This window comes from Scophthalmus maximus, chromosome 9 (assembly GCF_022379125.1).
Source record: "Scophthalmus maximus strain ysfricsl-2021 chromosome 9, ASM2237912v1, whole genome shotgun sequence".
NCBI lineage: Eukaryota > Metazoa > Chordata > Actinopteri > Pleuronectiformes > Scophthalmidae > Scophthalmus > Scophthalmus maximus.
The window spans coordinates 9,148,297-9,171,120 of NC_061523.1; the positions used below are offsets into that span (position 1 = coordinate 9,148,297).

Here is a 22,824-nt window from a genome sequence, read left to right on the forward strand (position 1 = left end):
CTGTCCAGAAGAGGGAGTGATTGATCTGGATTGACACAAACAGCCAGTGCCCTGCCTGGCCTGTCACACAGCATCACTGGGTCGTTGTAGCATGCCTGAATGCCAGATGAGGAGGGATGGAGAACACACAGGGTGGTGACCTGCTGACTATGGTGTAGGCCACAGAGTTGGGGGAAAAGGCTGTGCTGGATTAACACGGTCCAACTGATGCTAGATTTTTCAGGCAGATATAGATAAAGCCCTAGTCATCTGACGATTGAAAAACAATCTAACAGCTGATACCAGCTTTTTATACCAACACATAGCACACATTTTTTTTGTTTGTTTTTTTAAGGAAGTGGAACGATTTGACCCATAAATGTATCAGTGATCTATGATAACCAAACGATGTAATGTCATTACCATTTGAAAACCATCTCTAACATGTCTTTTTTCACATTTTTCTGTACTGCAATTTGATGGCCAACATATACACCAATGCCAATAAATACATGCGATATAAAACAAAATAGGCCCAGCTAATTTGTTAGACATACTCTGCTGGTTCAAGGTCTATTCGTCCATCATCACCACTGTGTTTATGAACCACAATGCTTGTGTGACAACCATCGGGCATTTGACTGTTTTCATACTATACATCTGACAGAATCTTGGCCTAAAGAGAGATAGTTGGACTATTTTTATGATTTTTTTCTAACCATGGCTTATGTCGTTCATTTTATATTAAAGGATTTTTTTTTTTGCAATGGGATTTTTGCCCATTGCAACCCAAATTCAAATCATTAAAAATGAACTTGTCTATTCATTTATTCATTTATTTTTTCTCCAACACTTAGTGTAATCTCACTGTTTCCTGTTTCTCCATTGTTTTTAATCTCCCCGCAGACCGTTGACTAAGTTGACAAGCGCGTGCAAATATAAATGCGCATCGACACCGCTTGAAAAAAAACTACAAAGTGTATAAACTACAGCTTCAGCGCAGCCCGGCGCAGTTTGAATGACGTCAGCGAGGCTACTTCCCGTAGTAACCTTTCCCGTCTGCCCGCTGGTGCGTTTGCGCCTCCCACCTTGAGAGCGAGGTGGAGAAGAGTTCACTTTACGGAGTTTAAGGTCTGGTGTTGGTGTTGGTGTTGGTGCCCCGTCTGGAGGAAAAGGTTCTGGCGAGGCAGAAAAGCCCCTTTTACACTGAGCCAAGATGCTGAACATGTGGAAGGTCAGGGAGTTGGTGGACAAAGCGTGAGTATCTCCCGGCGAAGTGTGTTTATATCCCCGCGGTGTTTAGTGTGTCCGCAGTTGTACCTGTTTGAAAGAGACACGTACCCAAAACGTTGACGTCACGCCACTCGTAGCAAGTTAGCTAGCGCCAATGCTACTAGCGAGTTAGCGGGCTGACTTTGACAAATATACCGTCTGTCTCGAGTGTGAGTACGCGGGTTCTTCGCCACGGTCGCTCGGCTTGCGTCAGATAGCACTCGCAATGCCGCGCGGCCACCGAGCGCGTTGTTTGCGCGTCTTCTCCGACAGTTGAAGCTAACTCGCCTAGCTAACAAGCTAATTATCTAGCCCGCTGGCTAGATAGCGTTAGCCGACCAGGCTAGCCTGCTAAGCTAGTTTGACAGCTCCGGGACCGAGCAGCCAGGGAGGGGTGTTTGAGCGTTATGCCTCGAAGCTCACGTCGTACGAGCGTTTCCTGTGCACCGCCGACTGTGGATATGTTCATCAGGAGTGTAGAGATGTGTGTCTGTGTGGCTCGGGTTCACTCGACGTTACAGTGGCTGTACAGTAAGAGATGTTGTTCAACTTCACAACACATGGTTACTGTTGCCGTCCTCGCAGCCTTGTCCTCTTTATTTGTCCTACACCCGTCAAACTTTAACTTCGATATTGTCCTCAAGTATTACACAATGACATAAAAAAAAATCTTTTTATAGCGACGCATTTGAACGTGCCTATCAGTCATTTCACATCACTGTATATCATTACTTGTTTTTGTTTAGCTGTCACTGCATTGTGATATATATGACACCAAACAACAGCGAGACAAACAACCGAGGTGTATTTATCAGTGGTCAGTGATCCTGCTATGTTTTACTGGCTAATATCAGTTGAACTAGACATCTTAGGTTCGCTTTACCTTTCCACCAGGTCTCCATTTAATAGTGATTGTTCTGATTCAAGATGGAGATGGCTTTGTAATCGCCCAGCAAATGTGAACAAAGTAACAGAAAAGTGTGTAACGTATGTACACTGTGAGTCATCGGTGCTTGTGCATGATGAGTGTTTGCATAGTCGGCAGTGTAATAAGCAGCAGTAAAAAAAAGTACCTGAAATTGTTTACCAGCCGGCACTGGACTTGTGCAACACCTGCGGGGCCGTGCGTCTTTTGTTCTCCTTTGCACTCTCAGGTCTGAATTATAGCTGCTGACTAAACGTGAGCGTGATGCACACTGCACTGTGGAGCTGTGGTAGGCTATTGTTCAAATTCTCCTCCCTCCAAAGGTTCACTGGCTAATTATGCCCAGACATCAGCGTGTTCTTGACTCTGTCCAACAGGACTTCATTCCTGCTGCAAGCTCTTGTCTCCCTGGAGCGTGACCCCCACGGACATGGGGAGACCCGGGGGGGGGGTACTGTAGAGATAAATGATTGGTGTGAGTTTCAAAGAAAGATTAGAGGGGAAGGGAGTCAACGTGTTCATTTTCCTCCCGGCATCTGCGAAATTGTCTATGATGAAAGAGCTTTGAGTTTTGAGACTTTTTCAGAAATGGCCACTTTCTCTGTATTGACACAAATTTCGATTGAAATATCTCTGAACTGTGAGTCATTCGTACTGATTGGCATCAGGTAACGTTTCCTGTTGAATGATTAAGCTGAGATTTTCTGCTGACGTGGGGGCAATGCAAGCAAATGTTTAAGCCTTTGTCAAATAAGCCTTACAATGAATGAAAGCAAAGTAATAATGATACATTTTATTTGTAAGCCCATTACAAGACACCCAAAGACTCTTTACAAGTGGAGAAAAAAAATACCCTCGGGTTCAGGAGTGGATCTGCATGGGAAAAGTTTTGACGGACTGTTGCAGCGCAGTATCTTAACGGAAATCTGTGTGATAGTGTGTCACTTTGAGAGAGTGTCACAGCTTCCGTTTTATCGGCTGATAACTACAACAGGAGCCACCGCTGTGGAGAGTTCTAATGTTTTATCACTACACCATATCCTTTGTGTATGCCTGTCACTCATGCAAACATTGTGCACTATCCCTAACATTGCTAGAGGATATATGCAGTTAGTAATAGAGTACACATGAATATAAATGAGATCTGAATAGCTTTAGCAAATACAACTCCAGGCTTATTCAGATCTGAACCGAGTGTTAAAGGAAGTATATTCCCTTCAGAAATCAGTATATCTGAATACCAAGTTACTGTGACCTTTGGCCCGACTCGCAGGCTGATTTGAATTTGTTTTGAGAAAGCACCTGGCTTGGTCATTTTGGCATTGACCAAAGTTTAGTATGTCGTCATGGTGGTAAAGTTACGGCTAATGTAGAAATATAGCCCTTCTCCTGTTGACTGGACCCTTCAAGTGTTCAATTGAAATTCCGAATCTCCTCTATAAAGTTCTTGCTGAGTGACATGAAATCATTCCCATTTTTGTTACCTGTTCAGACTGCACCTTAGATTTATCCTTTTGGGTTAATATCTTCATGGTTGAATGCACTTATTTGTAAGTCGCTTTTGGAAAAGTGTTAGCTACGTGAATGTAATGTAAAAATTGTTGACGTAAACTGACTATAATGCATTAGAAATGTTCCTACATCATTTAACCTTTATGCTTCTACAATATTCTCTACTTGGAGAGATATTTGTTCATCTAACACTTTTAGTTGTATAGCGTATCCAGACTGGACATTAGAGGGACATTAGTTTTGTGTCTTGCTGCTGGTTGTGACAGTATTTGTGAGGACAAAATGAGATGTTCTAAAAAACTGCAGGAAGTTTTGTAATCTGATTGAAAAAATAAAGGCCATCAATTGGTTTGACTTAGTTGGGGTTCTTTTTTTCTTTTGTATTTTGTTTCTTAGAACCCACAGAAAGCACATCCTTGTTTCACCGAGAGCCATTTTAGGTCCCATCTATGTGTTTATATTGGACATTGTTTTCGGTTTTGACGAGTGGTTGGATTCAGAGCGCGCGCGCGCGCGCACACACACACAGACACACACACAAGCACTCCCTGTTGTCTTTTCACCCTCTAAATGGACACATGACTAGGCATGGCTGTAATGAGAGAACCTTTTATCTATTATCATCTATGTTGGTGTCAATGGAGGCCTATTATTTTTAACTGAAATGGCAAATACCACGTTGTTTTTGTTTATGATGTTTGTTTGTTTTTATTCTACTGTACAGAACCAACGTGGTGATGAACTACTCAGAGGTAGAATCTAAAGTCCGAGAGGCCACCAATGACGACGCCTGGGGACCGTCAGGACAGCTGATGACTGAAATCTCTAGGTAAGGACAACACACAGCGTTGTGCAACATGTCCTGCTGAAAATAACCAAGGTCATTTGTAAATAAAATCAAACCACAGAAAGATGATCTTATTGCTGTTTTCGTCTGCAGGAACTTTTCCAGGAACATTTTCTGAACCTCAGGAAATTAACCTACTTCCCAACTATAGGAGCCTATTTTAAGTTTTGGTTCATGGGCCCTGACCACAAAAGGCCCTGATTATAAGGTTGTGCCGTTCTGCCTGCCACAAACTACTTTACTACTGGAATTTTATAAAAATAAGGCTCACATGTTTCAACATGTGTGGTAAGCACTAATTTAAGTGTCAGGATTAGGGTAGAGATGAGAATGTTAAAATGTTCTGTTATTTAGATTCAAACAATTATAATGCAGCTGACTAGAGAGAGATTGACAGAGAGTAAACATAGATAGAAGATTAACTTTGAAATAGTTTCATTGTGGGTTACATAATGAAAAACAGAAAAAAGATGCAGACAAAACAATGAGAAGATATTTGCTATTTTGAGAATTGTCCTGACCTCCAGGTGCTTCCAGACTCCCTGTTCTCCTCTGCACGTCCTTTTTAATAAATCAATTCAGAAATAATTGTTGTCCAGCAGTAAATTTCACAGAACAAGATAATGACCTGCAGAGTCTCCAAATTTACAGTGTTGCTTTGTTGTTGCATACACAATTACATGTATATGGCAATCACCTTTAATTGTTCACCGCTCTGATTTGCCTCATCCTCTCAGTTCTTGGGTTGCATTGGATTCACACACACACAAATATGCTATAGAAATGATTTGAAATGTCTCCTTGTTTCATTGTGGCTCTGAAGTTGCAGGGGATCTCTTGTCAAGGGCTGCAGAAAGGCCAACTGATAATTAAAGCATGATATACTGAAATTAAGTAAAAGGACAATGTTTCCCTATTTTGTCTTTCTTGTGTTATCAGATGCACCTTCATGTATGAGCAGTTTCCAGAGGTGATGAACATGCTGTGGGCCCGCATGCTGAGAGACAACAAGAAGAACTGGAGGAGAGTTTACAAGGTCTGCCACTCTACTGTATTGTCACAACATCCCACAGAACACAATTGACATGAGGCATGAAGGCCGAAGCACGGAGTAGAGTTTTGATTACGCTGATATTAACAATTGAAAAGAAATGGTTAAGGTGCCTTGTTTCCTCTGACAAACATAATCCTGTCCATATGCTCAAAGGAGAGAAATCACAGCTTGTGATTCAAGTTTCAGTAATTCTTTGCAACTAACTAATGTGCATCTCTTCCTCAGTCTCTGCTGCTGCTGGGGCATCTAATCAGGAATGGATCAGAGAGGGTTGTTACCAGTGCCAGAGAACATCTGTATGACCTGAGGTCATTAGAAAGCTACCACTTTGTTGGTAAGCTGTCATTCCAGGCTTTTTCCTTTACATGTTGGAGGTGTGGTACATACACAGACTTGTCAAACAAAACTCACAATCCATCATCGTCGTTGTTTTTATGTATGTGTGCCTGTGAAATTTGTCTGTCCATTTCTTGTGAACACGATATGTCAGGAACTCCATCAGGGAATTTCTTTAAATTTGGTACAATGTCATTTGGATTAGAAATTGGAGGTCAAAGGTCACTGTGACCCCCCCATAAAATAATCCAAATGCTTATTTTGGCACAGTTTAACACAAATGTCTTACAGGATAAAATTATGTGAAGTGAAGACAACTTGTATCCAAACGGTCAAAGGTCAAAATCACTGTGACAAAATATTCCGCAACTGTTCTCTGGCTGTTATTCAACACCATAACCTCGGGAACGGAATGGGAGATTGTTACCTTATTTCCTGCAGCTTGACTGGTTGGTGGAGGTTTACAACCACAAGGCGGTAATTCTAGTTTCAAATTGATCGGTTGAGGCTTTCCACACCTCAGCATTGTAAAAGAGTAATAATAATAGCTACAGTGTGGGCTGTAATGAATGGAGGAAGGCCCTTAGAACCTACTTACTCCACAAACTTAAACCACACACACGCACACATGCGTACTGCTTTAAAGCTGCTTTCACTCTTTCCAACCATGCTTGTACAGAAAATGCTGTTTACACGCAAGACCACTCAGCTTTCCTTTGCGCTGAGATACTTATTGCATGTGTGTGTTGTTTGAGTACATTGTAAAGTTTACACGTAAAGTTGCTTATTCATTAATCATATTTATTTTTCTTTGTGTCCACATCTCGGTCCCTAGATGAGAACGGGAAGGACCAGGGCGTGAACGTGCGTCAGAAGGTGAAGGAGATGGTGGAGTTTGTCCAGGACGATGACCGGCTTAGGGAGGAACGGAAAAAAGCAAAGAAGAACAAAGACAAATACATCGGGGTGTCCTCTGACAGCATGGGATACCGTACTTACTGTAAGTCCTTAGCAGAGTTAGTCATATAAAAGGGCTGATAGTTAATGAAAACCTAGGCTTTTAATTGAACTAATGTCCCCTTTTCGCTTGCTTTGACATAATTTCTCCTCGCCTCCAGCGGGGGACAAATACGACTCGAACGAAAGCCAGGGAAAGTGGGACGACGACTGGGACAGGAGTAAAGGGCAGTTCCCCTTCAGCGAGAAGCTGGGCGAGATCAGCGACAAAATCGGCAGCACCATCGATGATACCATCAGCAGATTTCGGAAGAAGGATAGAGACGACTCACCGGATCGATTTAGGTAGGAGGTGGACGGGTCAGAGTATTATATTTGGTGCCATCTTAAACTAGAAAGCACAAACCATGCTCCCCATACAAGGAAAAGAGTAGTCCCCACCACCAAAAGTCATAGAAGTCATATCACTCCAACCCAATCAGTATAGTTCCCTTTATTTTCATCTATGAATATTGTGTAATCACAAACACAGCAAGCCTTTAAATCTGCACGTCAAACATTTCAGCTCTGTTGTGAATCTACAGTTGGCTGACAAATCAAAGGAAAAACCAACATTGAGTGTCTTTGTAAGGTGTTGGGCCACCAGGAGCTGCCAGAGCAGCTTGAGTGCCCTTTGCTATTGATTCTACAAGTCCCCGAACTCTACTAGAGGCATGAGACATTCCTTCCTTCGTTGTTTTGATGATGGTGGTAGACGGCGCCATCTAACACGTCTTTTCAAATCTCTAAATGGTGTCAAATTGGGATGAGACCTGGTGACTGTGAAGGGGTAACCTCATACCGCATCATACCATTGGGTGACCTTTTGTGTCCTATGGGTGGGGACATTGTCGTCCTGTTGTTCTCCACTCGTCTTTCATTCTTTTGTCATGTACCTGTGAATGAAATGGTCACCAAAAAATTACTGATCGGGACATTAATAGACAGAAAGAGATAAAAACATGTACAGTAGATCACAGCAAGCCTTCATCTCAGCAGGTTTAGAAAAATTATGCTTTTTTTTCTTCCCTGATGGATAAAGAATATATTTTCTCTGTCCTCGCATAACTGCTCGTCTTACCCGACCTGTTGTTTTCACCACAGTGACCACGAGGAGGACCGGAGTCGCTCATCTCACAATGGCCAGCCTGGAAAAGAGTTCAAAGATGAAGAGGAGACTGTTACCACCAAGAGTGTTCACATAGTCCAAGCAACAGAGACAACGGCAACACGCAAAAGGGGAGGGGTCCCGTCTAGGAAAGTAGACCTGGGGGCCGCGGCCAACTACACAGGAGACGGAAGCCCAAACACCACCACCAAACAGGTATCAAGAGCGCCCACACACACACACACACAAGCATATGAAATAAGACTTTATGCATATAGTTTGCATTGTGTGATGATCTTTTTTTCGTATACGATTTTGTGTTTCAGCCCCAGCCAGCAGCAGCTGCCCCTCCACCCTCCAGTACCAGCCTAGCTGACCTACTAATGGTGGACACAACACCAAGCCAGCCCACTGCCACAGGTATAATGTAATTAAATACCCTGATTGATCGTGAAATGCACTTGCTTGTTCTGTTAGTTGGCAAAGAAGAATGATATTGGTTGCATTTCTGTGGCTTCAGCATAGAAAACGGTTTAAAACATTTTCAGCACGGCTTTGCACGAAAGACTGGAACCTTAGGGAATCTGCCCAAAAGGAAAACTATGTTTTATTTACAAGTTGTATAATCTTAGCGAAGAGGGTAGACACCAGTAAATCCGGAGAACTCCACAGTCGCTACGGGACAAGGCAGTGACAGTGACAGAGCCCATCTGCTGGTGCGAGCCTCAGATTTTGGGGACAGCAGGGGGAAGGAGTTGATGTATAGGAACTAAGTGCACCAGATGTTTTTGGTGCAGTCCCTGGTGAAATGGAGAGGGCGGGAGCGCTGAACAGATGTTTGGCCTCCTCCACCTATCCACTGCCACCACGCTTCCCCTCCCACCTACACTTGTGACACTGAAGGAATGCTAAGTACGGTAGAATGACACCTGGAGCTTGCTTGTGTAAAATTCAGGTGTTTATGTCTGTTTTTCAATGCAGACTTGATGGGTGGATTTGCTGACTTCTCTGCGCCTGGTGCCTCTGTAGGCCTCTCCTCAGGATCTGGTGGGTTTTTTGTGACTTTATTATTTTTTTTTTTTGAGTGTGCATGTGTGTGCTGTGCTGTTGCAGCCATACTGCTAGAATATTCACAGGGATGCTGGGAGGGAGCCCTGGCCATATGGAGCCTGCTACCTGCTCTGCATAACAAGAACAGACACACATCAACTCCTGTTATGGATGACATGGAGACAGGGACAGAGGAAGAAGTTGGTGGGGGTGGAGGAAGCTGAGAGAGACGGTGAGGGAGAGACTCAACAAGCAGGGCGAGTTCAATAAAAATTTAAAATATGGCACCAGTGGTCACCTGGATGAAGCTAAACTGGCCTCACTGAATACTCAGCCATTTGTTCTTAATTGCTGTGACAGGTTCAGATTTGCTTGCGTGAGCCTGATTTGACTATTGCAATTATTCACACAGCTCACAATACCAACGTTACTGTTTGAAAATGACAAATTCTTTTCAACTCGTAGCAACACCAGCCTCTAACAGTAATGGAGATTTTGGAGAGTGGAACGCCTTCCCTGGAGGTCAGATGCCAGTGTCTGCTCAGACTGCCGACACCAGCAAATTCGACCTTTTTGGTGGCATGACGGCAGGTCCTGCAGCCGTCCCGGCACCCGTGCCAATCTCGGCTCCGACCTCTGGCCCTGCCTCGGCAGACCTGTTCGACCTGATGGGTCCGACTCAGTCTCTCACCTCGTCCCAGAGCCTCAACTTCAGCATGAGCAGCACACAGAGCATGAGCAGCACCGTCCTGCCCCAGTCTAGGTCACAGGTATGCATGATTGCACTCATACACGCATCCCTTTTTTAAATAATTTATTGATATACATTTCATTACAAGACATATGAAGGAGGCATAAATGATCCAGGTGGAAGGAACATTTTCTGCAGGGAAATAGCCATACACTCTTTATGTTTAATGGATTATGAGCTAGAATTAAATTTGAGGATTACTGATATAATATTACAATTATATATATATATATATATATATATATATATACTGTATGTATTCAAAATCACAAAAGGTCACCCTAGTTCAACAGATTACTACTTGTGTGCAGGAGTATAATTACCATCTTCAACACCTTCAATCATATGGTTTAATAAATTATTTAATAGTTGAAAACATTATGGTTAGAATAATTGAATTTATTGATACTGTGCTGTCTGCCCCGTATCCAGCTTAGAATATATTTATAATGACCAATAAAACTAATGAAGTGCCATATATATATATTTTAATATTAAGCCAATTGAATTAGTTTGTATTTGTATAACAACCAGGTTATTAATTTCCCATTTGGGATCATTAATTGAGGGACAGATAATAATCTGGCATGTAGAGACAAACAGGTGTAAGTGACCTCTGACTCCTCCACAGAATCTTACATTTTTCACACACGGACTCACAGTTCACGCTGCTCATTGACCACATCAGTCAGTATGCGTTTGTGACGGAGACATGCGCAGCTCGCGTGATTGAGAGATGGAGGACGAGCCTGATGGTGGAGGGTTAACATGCAGCCTCACCAGATGCTGTCCTCCCCCAGAGACCGCCCACTAACCACCCACTCCTCCTGTCACTGACACACAGAATGAGAAAAATCAGGTTTGAGTTACAAAAACAATAAAACCCCAACAAAAGCCTGCATATGTCGATGGTAAAAGGTTGTTGACCTACTTAAAAAAAAACAACTCTTTCTTATACTGAGAAGACACACACACACACACACACACACACACACACACACACACACACACACCAATTCCTTTTACCCTCATTACTTTGTGTGGCATGTTTTTAATGAGTTGAGAAACCTACAGCAGCAGACTGTTCTGACACCATCAGGGTTAAGTGGGTCAGGCTTAAGGTTTCAGGCCGTGGATTATGAGAGAAACTGAATCTCTTCATTGTGTATTTCAGGGTTGGAGCTTTTATGTATCTTATCGCTGCATATTTCTGTGATTTAGGCACGGATGCAGTTGTCTTCATAAAAAACGTTTTTGTGCTTTTGTGTGCCTACACCAGCCCCTACAGAACATGGGGGGTGCTCTACATCTGCATCCGCTCGAGCCTGTACAACAGGGAGTGGTCTCTCAAGGTGCTGGAGCCAAAGCGTCCCTCCCCTCCACCTGGGCAGACCACTCTATCAACATCAGCCTGGACTTCCTGGGACCAGGCATGCAGCCGCCCAAGACTAGCCAGCCCAGCCTCAACACCCTCCAGCACGGTGAGAGGAATCTGTCTGGAATGAATTGTCGCAATGTCTTTGCGCTCTTCCTCAACTTTCAATAAGTCCCTTTAATTCATTGAATTTGTTCCGTCATTTCCAGGTAACCAGACCAACATTCTCTCCCAGGGACTTTCCACCATGAGCCTTGGAACACCAGCGCCCAGATCGCCTGTAAATCCTATGATGCACACTGGTGCTGGCATGGGGATGGGCATGGGCATGGGTATGGCCCCCAACCAGGGCATGATGGGGATGGGCATGAACATGGGAATGCCACAAGGAGGTATGACTATGGGGATGCCCGGTGCCATGGGGATGGGAATGGGTATGAATCCAGCAATGGTCCAACAACCCAAACATGATGCCTTCGCTGACTTCGGCAACTTTGGAAAGTGATGGAGCTGGAGAGCAAAGATTTATCAGGAGGAGCGGTATGGGTCGGCCTTTCTCTCTCTCTCTCTCTCTCTCCCTCTCTCTGTCTCACTCTCCCTCTCTCTCTCTCCGTCCATTGGCGAAGGATTGTTATGAGCTGCAAACAAAGAGTACTTGAATAATGTCAACTATCATAATACCAACACCTTGCAATCTCCTCACTTTCAAAAGTAATGCCGCATAATGATAAAGTGTGTGTGTGTGTGTGTGTGTGTGTGTGTGTGTGTGTGTGTGTGTGTGTGTGTGTGTGTGTGTGTGTGTGTGTGTGTGTGTGTGTGTGTGTGTGTGTGTGTGTGTGTGTGTGTGTGTGTGTGTGTGTGTGTGTGTGTGTGTGTGTGTGTGTGTGTGTGTGTGTGTGTGTGTGTGTGAGAGAGAGAGAGAGAACCAAGGATCTGCCTGGTCTGGGGTGGTGGTCAAACATACACGCTGACAGTGTGCCTTGTTGGTTGGTCACAAGTCGGTGCGAAGAAGGAAGTGTGTGCCACCGAGAGAATGTCAGGGGTATTTGCTTTATAACCTCAATCAAGTGAAATCACCAGAATATAAGAAAAAAAAACATATCAGTACCTGCATAATTTTTTACTTTACTGAATGATGACTTTGGATATCATGATTCGCCATTTTAACTTTCTAATGTAGTACATTTAAAATTATCAACTGACCTCTTTTTTTTTTCCTTCTTTTTTTTGTCCTCGCTCTTCCTTTGACCTGTACATAGAAATCTGGAGCCCTGAAAAATAATTTATGAAGTTCCTATAGGAGAGGCAGTGACAATGTGAAGGGTTGTATCCTACAGACCAAATGTGATATGACTTAAGACCTATAACAAAAGCACGTTGACACCTTCTCTTTGTACATAAGTGTCCACACACTCCGGATGTGGCCTGTCGGCAGCGCTGCAGCACGGTCATTAATTGGAGTTCGGAGTGGGAGCTGTTGATTGGTTTCAGGAGTTTGTCCTTAAACAGACCATCATATGAGGCCTTTCTTGTTAGTATATATAAATATATATATATTTTACCTAAGAGAAATGTTATAATCAGTTTGCATCCAAATGATAATCGGTAGGTAGAAAGAACCTCCTACAGCGGTCGTGGGTTCTTTATTCTAGCTCAGAGTGCCTTCAGTTAACCTCTGTGAAGGAGACAGTGGGACTATGCAGTGTTGAGGACAGCTACCAGAACAGAGCATCTGTACCATGTACAAAAAAAAGGGTTTGTACTTACACCTCAAACCAAGTGTACTTTCTGTACAGGTATCATGCAGTTGTGTAATTATATCCCTCATTCGGGTTTTGTCTGTCCCATGCACATTTGTATTGTTTCCACTGTTAGGGCCAGCGATAACTTCAGTTCTCTGAAAAACACAGGATGAAAGTGCTCAAGTCGGCACACATCAGTGTGTTCAAATGTCCCAACGTGTGCATCTTGGTCAATGCTGCCTTTTCACCTTCCACCTTTATTAATGTTACCCATTAAAACCCGGCAATCTTGAAAACATTGTTTCTGTCATAACTGTCATTAGTCTGCACGTTACTGCAACTCATCAGGTACAGAAAAGTGTAGTGAGAGAGCGAGGCGCAGTACAGTCACGGCGGTGGGACGAGGATGTGTTGTGGGGTAATGGATAATGAAGTATCCCAGTTCAGCTGTACAGCAGCTGAGTGATCCGAAAGATTCAAGTGCCTGCCGACGGCTGCCTCCTGACCCTTGTAATGAGTGATTGATAATATAACTCTGGGCTGCCTGACATATTTGGTCTGAACTAAATAATTCACTGACCTGAGAGGGCGGTGGATTCTTTCACCCCAGGAGGATTGAAGTTGTGCTTCCCTACTCTCCCAAGGGCCCGAGAAGCTGAGCACACTAACACATAGTAGCCTTGCGTTGGAGTCTGAAGCATTAAAATGACCAAAATCTGTTTGCTGTTTTATTAAACTATCTCGGTAGATTATTTTATGCATTGTTTTTTATTATGTCAAATCGTTTTGATCTTCTTTAAAATGGGATTGTTACTGAAACACTAGTATATGCAAATGTAAAAAAAAAATCCTTTGAGAGAAATTAAATTTTGCATCATTCCCATTTTGATTTGATTTACACATCAAGATTCTTTATCTACAACATTAAACAGTTGATTGAAATCTGTTAATGGTGTGTGTTATTTGTTGTGCTGTGTCATTAGCCCCATGCAAAAGAGCTTCAAGCAGCAAAAGTGAAGCCACTGCGCTCAACTTTGAAATTACATTTAGTTGATGTGAGTTTGTTAACTTCGTTTGCTGTGATAAAGAAATGCTTTTGGTAAATATGTGCATTTACCGATTTTATAAATAAAGATTTGCTATCTCACTGCATCTCTACTGTAGCACTCATGACCCAATCAAAGACACTGGCAGATTACAGATAACAGCAAACGAGTGAACTGAAGAAGCGCCACTGGAGTGAGGTCAGATTGTTATTGTGACAGCTGCAGCGGCTGAACGCAACAGATATCTCTTCTCTTCACTGGCTTTCATTTAGAGCTACGGGTGTTTTATTTGGAAGGACTTCAATGCTTGGAGTGTTAATTTCACGGGTGAAGATCACAGTTTCTCCAAGTGAGTAAGACGCTCCCCTCACTTTGATATAATACCAGAGAGTAAAATGCTATTGTCTAATTGTGGCCCTTCTCATCGTATCGAGGTCTGTTAGAGCACACTGGTGTGACAAACACGACTAAAACACAATGTGCATTAAACAATTGACCCCGTTTCCCCTCTCTGGAGAGCGCTGGTAAATGGGCTACACTAATAATACTCTGATACATTATATGAAAAGTATATAGAGGCACAACAGTTCAGCTGCTGATAGAATCTGTCCTATTTATGGCATGAGATAAATTAAGGGGTCGATTAAGCTCTCTATAGTCAAAAGAAGGAAAACTAAAATAGGAAGGTATAAGTCAAAAACTCCTGACGTAAGCCCCGGGAAGATAATAGCAACATAGTCATTCTGTGCCGCTCATCATCCAAACAAAAAAACCCTGCCATTTAAAAAAATAAATAAAAAACATCTTTACAACTTCCATGAGATGCAGTAAATTGTGCTTTTATGGGTAATGTGCCCATTAAAGAGTAAAAGCAATCTGAGACGTCAAGACAAATGACAGCTTTTGAGTGCCATCTGCAATCTCTAGCTTCACAAACTCAATTATTCATAATGCATTTATGAAGTCCGCTGAGACTGCGCTGTCATTCCTGTTCAAACTAACGGGGAAAGGCAACATAAAGGGACAGGCGCTTTGAGACAATAGCCTCGCTCATGGCAATAATGTGTTTATGCTGCCACCTGCTGGGCGATGACCATAACACACACACAGTTGTTGATGTGGCAGCTGTCAGAAATTTCCTTTTGAGGGTGAAAGACAAAAGAAAACAAGACAAGAAATGAATATAATTACATCTGAGTTTTTATTTCTCAAAACCAAGATGATTTCTCTGGTCGCCAGAGAAAATCCTCCATATCAATATGATATAACAGTAATCCTTGTTTGATTCTTCAGAATCTAATGAAATCATAGAGAGCTCTCTGGCACCTACTCTACACACATCTATTATTACAGATGTTCAGCGTCAAAACGTTGTAGCGTGTGTTTGTTGTCCGGGAGACAAAAATCAGAGTGGCTGTGGGTTCACCAGGATCACGTTCTCACCCCGGATGAAAAGCTGATTGACGTGGCGAGTATGGACCCTGCCGTACTTCTGACAGTTGTTCTTCTGATGGGCTCCGGGGCCCTGGGCCTTTAGCGAGACTTTATCCTGTTTGGCTGTGACCATGGACTCTGTCCTGCTGGTCGGACGGGAAGCTTCAGGGTTTACAGGCTGAGGCTCCCCGGCTTGTTCCTGGGCTCCGTGCTTCTCTGCTGGTTCATCACCTCCTGAGCTTTCCTGAAGGTTTAGCTTCTCAAAGAGCTGCACAAAGATCACATCAAGGTCACATCAACACCCTGTATTCACATTCTGGAACTACATTTTTTTAATTAAATGGGAGTTATCATTGTTACTGTTGGGCTTCACCATTCCTTTGCTGAATTTAACAATTGCCAACCTCTGCATTGCATTCACAGGAAGTGATAGATGTACCTAATCCAGCGTTAGCTCACTGATGTCATAAAAACATGAAACCATAACAGAGCTGTTTCAAGGTCATGCCAATCAAATTTAAAAATGGGCAAATGCAGGGTGGCTTTTATTGATGAGCAGAGGAAAAACTCTGTTACTCTCAGATCACTTTTAAATGCTGCAGTAACGGAAAAAAAAGGAGCTGTATTATAATGGAAAGTTGCTGCTGACAAGTTCTTAAAGATTATAACAGATATGCAACGAAAAAGGCACATACCCGTGAAATGGTGAGGGCTTTCTCATGGTACAATGCCTCTCCAAGCAGAGGCTCCCTGTACGTCTCATCTACGTCTACCATTGCCTGAAAAAGAGAAATAAAAAACAAACGGTGAGTGGTAAAAAATAAATAAATGGCGGTTACAAGTATTTTGTGGATCATTTCAGATTCAGAACCTAGCAGCCGTCAAGCAAGGAGCGCAAGGAGAAAACGTGGGCAGGAGAGTGCTCACCATGTTCCAGAACTTGTCGAAGGCCACGACGAAGCCAGAGCACACTCCCCTCAGTCCCTTAAAGGTCCGGATGTGAACTTTGACCCTCACCCTCTCCTCGACGCATCGGTACAGCTCGCCCAGGGGACTGCCTTTACACACTGAGCAAACATGGCACACAAGGTTACACGGCTGTTTCTACAACTAAACAAAAACCAATAGAAACACAAGAACAAGGCACACACAGATAGTGGATGGTGAACTTTTCAATTTGAATTAAGTGTGTGAACATTAAGTCACGCAATAAACGCATTATCGATACAGGCCTGGAGGAGTCAGCGATTAGTATAAAAATAATGTCAGTCATTTGCTGTGACACTCTACAACAGAACACCCACGGGACATTTTGGCCCGACCAATGTCAACCAGCACCTTTGTCACCTTGGCTGATGATGAATCCCTATAATGACGTCATTGTTTTCTATCTTTAACTTGCTGTGACTTCTCCACTGACAGATAAAACGGGTTCCTATACAGTATATCTGCAATAACTAATATCTGCGGATGCTAGAGCCGGGGCAGGGCCAGCGGTGGTCACCAAGGACCACAATGCATTTCGTCATGTTACGTCTTATTGCACCTTCATTGCAAACTGGTGTGACAGCAATCATGTCGAATCTGTCATTAACATCATTCTCCACAACGGTGCGACACGACACGAACACCGCCTGTGGGAAGTGATGTTGTGGTGGCGGGTGTTCAACCTACGGGGCATCCTAGTCAGGACATTCTTCTGGGGCTTCTGCCTCCTCCTGCTCCGCGGCGTGCCGCCGCCGCTCTCCCCCTCCCCCGACTCCGGCACCGGGTTGTTCACCATGAGCTTCCTGAGCCGCTCGATGCGCTCCGGGTCCGCCACTCCCTTCGTCGCCTTCCGCCGCCTCTTCTCCACGTTCTCCGGCTTGGCCCTGCCGCGGCCGCCCTTCAGGAAACTCTCGTACGCCGCCACGTTGTTGAAACACTTGACGTTCGGAAAGGGTAGCGACACGCTCGGAGAGTACAGGGCCCAGAGAGGGTCAAAGCTCTCCGAGCAGACGTCTGTTGTATCTGCGCCATCGTCCCCGGCTTCCCTCTCTGCTCCCGGGCCACGCTCCGCTACTGCTGCTGCACTTGAGCAGGCTTCCGGTGGTTTCTCTTTACTCTCTGACTTCGCACCTTTTCTTTCCATCTCCTCCATGTTTGAAACAACCGCAGACTCGCACACAAGATGACGCGGGGAATCATGGGAAAGTAGCAGGGGTGGTCGGACGAGGTCATCGGAGGTATCACTCTGCCTCTGTTTCAAGGGACGCTAAAAAACATCCCATACGAGAGCGGAGCCCGTCAGTCAAAAATGAAACGGTGCATGTCAGTCCCAGGGTTTGTTATTTGTGTCTGTCTTTAATGGCTCTATAATAACAGCAATCCGATACGAAATAGCTGGGAAAGAGCTTATACCGAAACTTTACCTCAAATTATTGAAGAGGATTTTCTGTATTCTTACTTATACACGATCTTCGGCTGTGCGCTCGCCTTTCTACAACAAGATGGCGCTGAAACACAGACTATAACACATTTGGTGGCTTAAATGAAAAAAAGATGAAAATGTGCTTGCCCCACGGAGGAGAACAACAATAAATTGGCATATGATAAGGGTTCTGTTTTTAAGAGGGTGAGCAGGTAACAAGAGCTCAATGACCTGTTTTCTGTTAGTTGCTGTAAAATTCATGCCTGCGCTCCGGAACTAAGGTTCGTTTTGTTCACTGTACCACTACGACAGAGTTTGCTGTCGGACTGTACACAAGTCAAATGGTAGAGGATGCAAACTGACTGAGGTCTTTTTTTTATATCAACGGGTTTATTTACCTACTATATCAAATGTTGGTGTTTGTGTAACTGAGGAAATGTACATATATTAACGCACGAAGTCAACTGGTTTCCTCGAAGGAGCTAACTTGTGGGTATTTAAGGTGCAGAGGACCAACACCACATGACACCTAAGTGTAAGTACTAACGCTTAACACGTTACATTCATTATTCCATAAATATCCCCGTTATGAGTCTGATCTGTTTTTTAAATTGACCAAATCTAGCTTTGGTGGTTTAACATATCGCACCTAACACATTGCTCTCCCTGTTCAGGGACAGCAGCCTCATGGTGATTGGAAATACCTGCCGATTTCTTGGACGTCCCAGGTTTAGCGTCGTCCACCCCTTGGCCCGTCTTTTTACCTCCAGCAACATGGCAAAGAGCAAGTTTGAGTATGTCCGCAACTTCGAGACCGATGACACTTGTCTACGAAACTGCTACATAGTTGTGAGACTTGATGGTCGAAACTTCCACAGGTGAGTTTCTATTTTCAAGTTACCTAGGAAACATCTGTGGACAGCACAAGGGCGGTGTAGATTGTTATTATTATAATTATTTTTTGTTACACAAGTTGAAGCACTGCTGTTGTTTTTGAATATCTTTTTGAACTTTGTGGCAGGTTTGCGGGGCAGCACAAGTTTACAAAGCCCAATGATAACAGAGCCTTGGGCCTGATGAGCAGGAGTGCTCGCTCCGTGATGGAGGAGCTGGAGGATATTGTCATTGCTTATGGTCAAAGCGATGAGTTCAGCTTCGTTTTCAAGAGGAGCTCCACTTGGTTTAAGAGGAGAGCCAGGTAGCAGACGTGTAATGTCATTCCCGTGAATCTTCTTTTTATGTTTTTGTATATTGTCTGACCTCATTTGTCCCGTTTCTCTTCTGGCAGTAAGCTCATGACCCACGTGGCCTCGCAGTTCTCCTCCTCGTATGTGTTCTACTGGAAGGAGTTTTTCGAGGATCAGCCCCTCCTGTACCCCCCGAGCTTTGACGGACGGGTGGTCCTGTATCCTACAAACCGTAACCTCAAAGATTACCTCAGCTGGAGGCAAGCAGACTGTGAGTACACACAGTACCCTAAAAGATTTAGATCAAATGTGTCATTAAGCTGACAAGAGTAAAACATGCCAGACTGTGCTCATGTTTGTGTGTCTTTCAGGTCACGTAAATAATCTGTACAACACAGTGTTTTGGACATTGGTGCAGAAGGGAGGGCTCACCACAGCTCAGGCAGAAGATCGCCTAAAGGTGAGAGTGCAACACAATCTAAAAAGTTTGTGTGTTTGTGTATATTGACACAAATGAATGTGTTTTTTCAAATTAAAAATAATATCAAAGGGCAATGCGACTACTTTAAATTTCTAGAAATGATCAAATAAGAGCAAGAGAAATATGAGATATTGAAAAGAAAAGCAAAATTAATAAGAATGAAGCACGTGCATATTATAGGATAAATGCTGTATGTGAGAATGCGAATGTCCCCAAACTTTTTCCTGCCCTCCCCCTGTAAAAATTCTGGAAAATCCATATACATTAATTTCGTTGTCCCAGGTATTTTTCACAAATTTCTTTGATTTCATGTCTGAAAACAGGGGAGTAAAAGTACTTTATTTACTATAAATTCTATTTGCTGCGACCTGTAAAGGGGCAGTTAGCGATTTTGAAGAAAGATTGTTTGTTGTTGATGTTTTGACTTCACTGTTCGGGGCTCGAACCGGCAGCCTCGGGTATGGGAGATGGCGGCCCTAACCAGTCGTAGCATCTGACGCTAGCCTCTTTTTTTTTTCCGGCACACAAACAGACCTGACTGGTAGCGGACCGTGAGGAAATATTCGCAGAATTTTACAAAAAGTGTGTTGGATTAAAATCGCTTACTGCCCCTAGAAAATAATTTGTTACCAACAAGCATTTCATTGTCCCAATATTTGTATGTATTCACATGGTCTTTGCATCTTTTGCATTATTCCCTTCTTTCTACTCTCACTTCAGATGAAAACTTACTCCGTGGTGTTTAGCCGCCCCAGTTAATTGTCCCCTTCTCAGTTCGGGACAGGCTGATCAAAATTTAGGGAAACGACTGACCCTAATTGTACAGACGTGGTGACATCTTTCAATAGGTCTTTCGCTGTTCGTGGCAGCTGCCACTGACTGGCACAGCTGTTCAATGGAAGTCTTCTTCGTTCTCCAGTGGGCTGTGAGGGAAACTCGGATGATGTGTTGACAGAGGACGAGTTGTGGAAATGTTTGTTCTGGCTGCCTGTTTGGCCAACGCGTCATTCACAGCCCGTCAAACCTTTGTTCTCCCTTGTTCCTTTATGGCGTAAAAACTTTTCTTTGGAAAAACAACTGCACCATCAAAGACGGCAATGATCATTTTTACACATCATAGCAACAACAAAGCAATAATAGAGAGGGTGGTGGTCATTTTTATGTTTTAGAGTTTTAAGTTGCAGTCTGCCCAGGGAAGGATTTTGTTTGCTGTAATTTTTGTTTACACTCTTGTTATATTTGCATACGACTGTGTTCTTCTCCCCCTTCCAGGGAACATTAGCTGCAGATAAAAATGAGATCCTGTTCTCAGAGTTTGACATCAACTACAATAATGAATCTGCCATCCACAGGAAAGGCACCACTTTCATCTGGGAAAAGGTGTGGCCTTTAAAAGAGAAATTCACTTTATTGTTTGTGCTCTGATTTTAAATCCCTTCATTGTACTCACTTCCACCTCACCTTTCTCACCCATTTCTACTCCGGTTAGTGCTGTCTTACATTGTTCCTTTCTTTTGTGTCTGAACATGTAGGATTTCAAGTGAAGTGCGATACTTGTTCTTCTCATAACTTTGGCTGCTTTCTTCTAAAAAAAAATGTACAGCTCCCTACTCATATTGCACCTACACTTATCAGCATCTGTGAAGTTCCCCAATTAACACATCATACATCTGTACCAGCATAAAATAATATTATATTATTGGTTACACCCTGTAATTATTTATTTTCGGCATTGGGATAGTGTGCACTAAATCTCCTCATTTAGCTCTTCGCAAGAAAGTGAAAAAGCATATTTTCTAAAATGTCAAACTGTTTCCTTTTGTTCCTTCTTTAATTGTAAAAACTTTTTTTTTTCTCATTCTGTGTCCAGCGAGAGGAAACTGTCATCAAACGCATGAAGGTCCCGGGTGAAGAGGAGAAGGACGTGCCCGTGACTAGCAGCAGGAGAAGGGTGCAGTCCTACCACTGCGACATTATCGGAGACCAGTTCTGGGAGGAACACCCACGCGTCCTGGAGGACGACGACAGCTAACGGCTTCTCTCCTGCTGTAGGAGAACTACTCTGAACGCAGGCTGGTCAGAATGGTTGAAGTGGACCCATATATAAGAAGTGACCTGGGGGACAGTCTAAGCATGATGTCACCCATGATGCTTAGTATGTAGGGTGTTTTCTGAGACTGAAGCTTTGATGATAGAGTCTGTACAGTTACTGTCTCACAGCTGGAGAAAAGTGTCACTTTCATGTATTAAAACTGTGTCAAAATCTTCAGTTAAAGTAGGAAGTTCTTGGCTTAAATTGTCTCATGTTCAGAGGGAAACTGATGCTTTCAGAACCTTTTGCAGCAGTGGGTATCGAGGACATGGCCAGCAGTTTATACACACACACATCTGATCTGCCTACTCCTCTTCTATGGTCGCTTTCCAAAAGTATATCCTCGTTGGATAATCATTAATGGCATTTAGAATACTACCATTACTTGTTCTGGTATGTTTATATAATTCCTCATGGCCCACAACTTTTATCTGCTGAGGGATTTTCTTGTCAGTGTCGCCATTTTGAGTTTCAACCATTCACTTTTTTCTTATTATTTTTTTCCCCATATTTTAAATGTAATGATTCAAAATGCCAGTCTGGGACTGGTTCAATTCTACTTATGCTTGATAGTGAGTTAAGTTACACCCCCATGTAAGGCAGAAATGAGCAGAGTAAAGCGGAAACCAATGCCTCGGCAGATACAAGTGGCCTTGTCTTGCAGCCAGGACACCATTTAGAGACGTGAATGGACGCGTCGGCCTGCTCCCTCATCAGTGCTAAGAATACACCCACACACCCTGCGTACACTCTATCCTCCTGACATGTGCTTGGTGGCATATTTATCATCGCACTCACTCAGTGTGAATGGCTGCTGGATGCTTGAAGTGTTACTGTATTTTGTTACTGTAGTAGGCTCGGTTACTGGCTGGTATTAGAGCTGTATTTTTGGTTCAGTGACCTTGTTAAGCGCATGCAGCTACTGTACTTTATGTAACTCGTCTTTTATCAGTTGGAATTGAATTCATAGAGGTCTTTTTGTTTTAATAAGATCCCTATAATAGAGTATTTTAATTACACACTTTTAAATGCAGATGATGAAACAAAACACTTATTTTAACAGGTGTCTCTTTTCTTGATGACATAAACCAGCTTTGTGCTTGGATCCCTTCTCTTTGTCCGCGGCCAAACCCGACACATACAGTGACTCAACGTACGGCTTTGTAGAAGAGAAGGAACACCAACAACCAGAGCGTGTGGCAAGTTGTGCAGTTATTTAAAGGCTGC

General features: G+C 43.3%; 3 protein-coding genes across 6 annotated transcripts; 2 read left to right on the forward strand and 1 right to left on the reverse strand.

The window, feature by feature from the left end:
• Positions 1 to 1,036: 1,036 nt before the first annotated feature.
• On the forward strand, positions 1,037 to 13,889 carry clint1a (clathrin interactor 1a). The gene is made up of 12 exons (XM_035649852.2): positions 1,037 to 1,236; positions 4,413 to 4,517; positions 5,475 to 5,571; positions 5,815 to 5,923; positions 6,761 to 6,925; positions 7,044 to 7,227; positions 8,026 to 8,245; positions 8,356 to 8,449; positions 9,011 to 9,076; positions 9,545 to 9,849; positions 11,110 to 11,311; positions 11,415 to 13,889. Exons 1-12 carry the CDS (start codon positions 1,196 to 1,198, stop codon positions 11,708 to 11,710), a joined length of 1,884 nt encoding a protein of 627 aa, XP_035505745.1. The 5' UTR covers positions 1,037 to 1,195; the 3' UTR covers positions 11,711 to 13,889.
• Positions 13,890 to 15,175: 1,286 nt separating this feature from the next.
• Positions 15,176 to 17,713, reverse strand: lsm11 (LSM11, U7 small nuclear RNA associated). The gene is made up of 4 exons (XM_035650328.2): positions 17,102 to 17,713; positions 16,355 to 16,494; positions 16,123 to 16,206; positions 15,176 to 15,695 (listed from the first exon to the last, which is right to left on the reverse strand). Exons 1-4 carry the CDS (start codon positions 17,565 to 17,567, stop codon positions 15,399 to 15,401), a joined length of 987 nt encoding a protein of 328 aa, XP_035506221.1. The 5' UTR covers positions 17,568 to 17,713; the 3' UTR covers positions 15,176 to 15,398.
• A 201-nt stretch (positions 17,714 to 17,914) lies between these two features.
• Positions 17,915 to 21,774, forward strand: thg1l (tRNA-histidine guanylyltransferase 1-like). 4 transcript variants are annotated; one of them, XM_035650330.2, is made up of 8 exons: positions 17,915 to 18,049; positions 18,340 to 18,372; positions 18,512 to 18,715; positions 18,859 to 19,035; positions 19,126 to 19,295; positions 19,396 to 19,484; positions 20,778 to 20,885; positions 21,376 to 21,774. In XM_035650330.2, exons 3-8 carry the CDS (start codon positions 18,525 to 18,527, stop codon positions 21,535 to 21,537), a joined length of 897 nt encoding a protein of 298 aa, XP_035506223.1. In that variant the 5' UTR covers positions 17,915 to 18,049; positions 18,340 to 18,372; positions 18,512 to 18,524; the 3' UTR covers positions 21,538 to 21,774. The 4 variants fall into 4 exon arrangements, with proteins under 4 accessions (XP_035506223.1, XP_035506224.1, XP_035506222.1 ...); XM_035650331.2 differs by having other exon boundaries at positions 17,915 to 18,041; XM_035650329.2 differs by having other exon boundaries at positions 17,997 to 18,118.
• The last annotated feature ends 1,050 nt before the right edge of the window (positions 21,775 to 22,824 follow it).